The 5,645-nt window shown below is 37.6% G+C and overlaps 1 protein-coding gene across 2 annotated transcripts in view; it reads left to right on the top strand.

Annotated features, from left to right (window-relative positions):
* LOC109238071 (lysophospholipid acyltransferase LPEAT2) overlaps positions 1–5,437 on the top strand; it is a 13,717-nt gene extending 8,280 nt beyond the window's left edge. Inside the window, exons 10-14 of one of the 2 annotated variants that reach the window (XM_019404497.1) lie at positions 1,239–1,305; positions 3,432–3,482; positions 4,291–4,401; positions 4,495–4,542; positions 4,948–5,437. In XM_019404497.1, coding sequence (XP_019260042.1) covers positions 1,239–1,305; positions 3,432–3,482; positions 4,291–4,401; positions 4,495–4,542; positions 4,948–5,085 — 415 coding nt within the window. In that variant the 3' untranslated portion in view covers positions 5,086–5,437. Of the gene's footprint in view, positions 1–1,238; positions 1,306–3,431; positions 3,483–4,290; positions 4,402–4,494; positions 4,543–4,947 lie in introns of those variants that run through there. The other variant, XR_002069697.1, reaches the window with a different exon arrangement.
* The last annotated feature ends 208 nt before the right edge of the window (positions 5,438–5,645 follow it).

Here is a 5,645-nt window from a genome sequence, read left to right as displayed (position 1 = left end):
AAGTAAGTAGTAGTAGTAGTAGTGTGTGTGTGGTGGGGGGGGGGGTTAGACCTGTAGATCATGAATAAAATACATGTCTTCATATCACAGAAGGGACGTCAAGCTGGATAAATATCTGGGTATTGCCCCGGTGAGGAGTTGTGAGCGGCTGGCGGTGGTTGGCGCGAGTCGAGGCAGGGAGGCCCAAGAGATATTGGGGAGAGGTGATTAGGCAGGACATGGCTAGAATGCGGATTTCCGAGGACATGGCCCTTGATAGGAAAGTCTGGAGGTCTAGTATCAGGGTTGTAGGATAGGGGCTTCTAGAATTTTTTGTACTTCTGTCCCGGGGCTGGGGGGGGGGGGTTTGGTAGGGCTCTCCATAGATGATCTGTGTATTGTATTGTGCCCCCTTATGGTAGTTACTGGTCGATATATTTGCATGCCATTTTATTTATGGTTTATGTTTAGATAATTATTTATGTGATTTCTGCTGGAGTTACTAATGCTCTTTTGTTTTTGTTTTCCTTTTCCTTTTCCTGAGCCGAGGGTCGATTGGAAACAGCCTCTCTGCCCTTTTCGGGTAGGGGTAAGGCCTGTGTACGTATTACCCTCCCCAGACCCCACCTTGTGGGACTATACTGGGTAGTTGTTGTTGTTGTTGTTGTTGGCCTGGTAGCAAGGGAGCTGGTTGTACGTATGCATATATTTTGTTGACTAATAACTTTAGGTGTCTTCTGGTACAAACTTGGTGAAATTGAGATCGCTGTCCTTAATTCTCTGTTGCTCTATTCACATTCATAATATATAACAATTAATTACTCAAAAAGTACCATCAGTTTATACTTCTCCTGACTTTACAAAGAGAAGGTTAACATTTCCGGACTTATTTGTGCCCGTCATGGCTCTTTGTGGGATCCGGTCTTTTCTTTTTTGTTTGTTCATGAACTGATTTAAGTTGGATGCCTGCATCTCTTGCTCAATTTCATTGGTTTTTCTTGTTAGATGACTATGTCTAAATGTAATTCTCTTTCTCACAATCTCTATTTATTGTGTGAGTTTCTCCCATTCTCATGTTATACGGGTGTTACTCCCTCCTTTCAAGTTATGGTCTCTAGAGAAAATTTGAAATTTGTTGTTTTCATATATCATGATATATCACGTTTTTTCTCCTATCTTGACTAGATTTTCTAGTTTTGCTTTTATGGAATTTTATTAATTGTAAATTGTACTTGCAGTAATATCCTTTGTTTCTGCAGGGGACAGGTCGAGATTCATGACTTCCTCAGGGTTTTAAGACTGAAACCCTGTACTCTTTCTGAAAAGGTAAAAAAAAATATTGGTTCTGATTGTCTTAGACTCTTAGTTCAGAACTTTGAGCATATGTTCTCTTGTTGGGGCTCTCATCATTCATTCTCTTGCAGCTGTTTCCCTGATAGTTGTTACTTCTTTTATTGGTCACTTAGTTCTTTACCTTTTAGGAGTTACTTTCTTGGGAATGCCAATGTCTTTTCTCACTGCATTGTGTGTTTGCTGTCATTTCTTATCAGCTTTTTGCGAAGACTACTCTACTTGGTACCCTATTTTTGTTTTCAATGTCTTTTAACTTTATAAACAGGGTGGTAGTCTTAACCCCCCAAGAAAAACTTTATAAACAGGGTGCTAGGTGGTATTTTGAATGCCAAGGACTGGGCTAAACTTATGATTGCCACGTTAGCCAACGTGGGATTATATCATCAGGTTGCGGGTTGGAGGAAGATTGCTATTCTGAATTAAAATTTCATGGGGTTAGATCCTGATAGAACACTTTGACCCTCAAACTTAAAATAAAAGGGTCAATTTTTATCAAAATATGTGAACTGCTTACTGCCTCATCAAAAAGCTTAAACATTTGGAGAGGGGTCACAGATATTTATCTTTATCTTAGGTATGGAGCATGCTTTTTCACGTGCATGTCTAATTCATTTTCTTGCAAAGCATGTGGACAGCTGATGGGTGGCGGTGAGAGACCCAAGGACTATGATCTTTGCTTACTTGATACCATGTTGAATTATGTGATGCATCATATAAATATTAAGTTGAGATAAGTAGTTAGAGAGGGAATACTTTTACTTCAAGTATACATACCCAAATCTGGTTTTCCTTTTGTCACCCCCTCCTCCACCGCCATCCACCACTTGCAGTGTCCCTCGTTTCTGCTGGCTCTACTTTGCTTGTCTTCTTCTCCAACTTCTTTTGACCGTGCATATAGTACCGTTAATACTCCTACCCTGTGCTCGCCCCCCCCCACCCCCTCCCAAAACCAGATCTTCTGGCCAAAAAAGTAAAAAGGAAAAAAAGAAGAAACTTGCTGCAATCAGTTCTCTGATCCCTCCCTCTTGCTCTCACCAACCAACAAGCATGTTGCTCTCCTCCCCAGTCTTCATTCTCAAGAAATAGATCCCCCCCTTCAATATTTTCTTTTTCTTTTTATGGCTACATACCTAATTTCGTGTAGTTTATTTCCAAAGTTTATAGTTTATCTTTGCTATTGTTTCTTATTCTTTTATTACATATTCGGTTTTTTCTTCTTTGAATAATTTGTATCCCTTTTTGTTTTATTAGTTCAACCTTTTCTTTGGTCAGTGTGTGCGCTAGTTATTCTGTAGCTATTTTCTTTGTACTTTTGCTTACTCAATTTGATTGGTAAAATGTGGAGTTGATGAAGGAGGTCCTACTTGTAGGTTGGGTAATCGATGGTTGAGAAAATTTCTTGTAAATTTTTTCGCTGAAATGGGGCAAAATTTGTGTCTGGGGTGTCGTGGAGCTAAGATATTAATCTGTTAAAGATATTCAATGTTGGACTGGTTTAATAATGAGATACCATTGTGTTCAAGACATAATTTAGCAAATAAAGTGTATCCTCTCTAACAACTTAAACTATTTGATTAGGCAGTTCACTCTTTACTGTATCAGAGCAGATAAAAGTTTTGGGTTCGAGTTCGACAGCCACCCTTCTTTAGAATAATCCATGTGCTTGGTCCAGATAAAAGAATTAGGCAAGTGAGGAGCCGTAGCGATGACATAATTAAGATTTTGTCATCGCTAGTAGCTTATACTTTTAGATGACAAGGTCTGCATACTTTAACAATCATGATCAATTTGACATATCAAACATGAGAATCTAAGTGCAATTCTACAGATGATCACTTCATCACCATCCTATATACCTAGGATTCTCAGGATATCAAGCTTTCTACCAAATGACACATAAGAGTGAAGATTATTGTTTCTGAAAATCATATTAGTTACCATAAGGTAATAGGAAGTTAAAGATGATGTCTGTCAGGTCAATTGTATTGGTGAAGTATAATAATTTTCTTTTAAAGAAGTCTATTATGTTAAAAGAAAATACTTATAAGAAGTATAATAACTTGCTTCATCTCCCTGAGCTATTCTTTCTTGTATCGCAGATATTTGGCTTCATTGATATGCAGAAGAGCTGTAAAGTAACATTCAAGCAGGTGCTCTTCCTCCACCAATTTCTTCTGAAATATAGTTGTTATCTGGCATCTGCATACTTGTTTTTGGAACCATATTCTGATTTATGAGGCTATAATCTGATCTACAGTTTTTGTTTTCTCGTAGATATTGGCATTTATGCCTCAAACATAATTGAATTTTCTTTGCATCCCATTATTCATGTTGCTGTTTGAGTTTTCCTTTGCCCCCCCCCCCCCCCCCATAAATGTTGGCAGTGCCTCGGAGACACCCATCAAGGAGAAAAAAAGGATCTTATCTCTGAAGATATTCAAGACTATACTTGAAATAGTTTTACTTTGTAATCCATCATCGTCAATTTGAAAAGCTGACAGAGGATAACGAGGACATCGATTCCATATGGCGAATGATATATGTCAAATGACATTCATTGAGCTTCATATTTTACTTTTTGAAAATTAATATTTGATATCCAGGATCAAAGTATGATGATAAAAGAGGGTGTGAGATGTCTAGTGGAACTCTTGATCTTAAAATAAATAAAAATAGTAAGAGCTTCTCTCGTTGATGATAATGAAATTCCTTTTTGTTGAATCATATGTTGCAGTTCGAGAACTCGTTTTAAAAAAATTTTGAAAAGAAATTTCCATTTAGGCTTGAAAGCTTTAGTGGCTTTTCCTATGATAGTCATTTTGACTAAATAGGTACAATTTGGTGTATGTTGCCACTATGGTTCCGCCAAGGGGGGTGGATGGTTGTCGGGGAATGACTTTGTTTTGTGAATGGAGTTATAGATGTAGAATTCATGATTGATCTGTTAGTTGCCTTCAGTTTTTGGTTGGTTCAGCTCATATCTTGAAGCAGCCATTGTTTCATCAAGCCTGTGAATCAGCTTTTACTGCGTGTGATGACGGTGGGAAGAACTACATTTTGGAGCAAGAGGTATTATCACCCTCATTCATTTTGTCTGATAGCTCTTGTTATCAGCCAACTACAGATATGGCTTGTCCCTATAACTTCCATGCGCTTTTGCAGTTTGGGTGTTCTCTTATGCTATCGCTTCCTGGTTTGAGTAACAATGAGGTGAGTTGCTTTTTGGCTAGTCTTGGGAAACTCTAAGGCCACTTAGACATTATTGTGTGGACTCGATAAGTAACTGTACTATTTTTGCATGTAAACTAGGTCAATTCAAGTTTTACCACTCTGATAAGTGTTATTGCTTTGTAAAATCGAGGGGTTTGTTTAACCTGTAAGAAATGTATAAAGATAGCACGTTGTGCATGAATGAACTTAAGTAGAGACTCATCAATTGGCTTGTCAATTGCTTGAGTGAGCGGATTACTTTCTGACCGAGAAAAAAGAGTGGATTACTTTGCTTAAATAATACAGATAATTTTTCTAGAAATTAGGTTCAAAGATTGTGAAAATTTTATGCTTGTTCTTATTGTTATACATCTTATTTAAGTTTTTCTATCTTGACCATTGCAGATCCATGGACTCTTCACCTTGTTTGATACAGATCACGACGGGAAGATCAGCAAGGCCGATTTAATCGCCTGTTTAAGAAGATATCCTTTGTTGATTGCCCTTTTCTCACCTTGTGTATTGCAACAAACTTGCCCATAGCTGGTCTATAGTATGGAGAAGTGAACTAAGTTGATGGACATTTAATGGTGGAGAATCCTTTTTTGGACTTCTACCAGTGTTGTGAACTACTAATATATCTCAGAAATTTTGTTGCTTAGATTAGTGTATTTATCCTTACAAACATGGCTTGGGTGTTAATATGCCATTTGAATGGTAAAGCTCTTAGGCCTAGAGTTCTAGTGCCTTGGCTTGTTTTTGGTTCTATTTCTCAATAGTGGTGAAAGTAAAATCTAGGTTCTGTGACTTCTATTCATTTGTAAACTATACTCAAAATGCAATGGAACTGTGTACTTTTATTTACTTCTATTAAAATTTCTCGCCCTTTGCCTTATTTTTCAACTCCCTCCTGTTCCCAAGGTTTCTATTGTACCCTGAGACGCTTTCATTTCAATCCTATCACCCATTATATATATTCTCAACATTCCTCAAATTAAACCAAGTATTTCTCACATTCCAGACAAAATAGTACGGTCTAGCCAGTTTTCGGACTGATCATTCAAAAATAGCCAGCGTTTATCAAATCAATGAAAAATAGCCAC

Source organism: Nicotiana attenuata, unplaced genomic scaffold (genome assembly GCF_001879085.1).
Source record: "Nicotiana attenuata strain UT unplaced genomic scaffold, NIATTr2, whole genome shotgun sequence".
In the NCBI taxonomy this organism is placed as follows: Eukaryota; Viridiplantae; Streptophyta; class Magnoliopsida; order Solanales; family Solanaceae; genus Nicotiana; species Nicotiana attenuata.
This window is presented reverse-complemented; position numbering and strand designations above follow the sequence as displayed.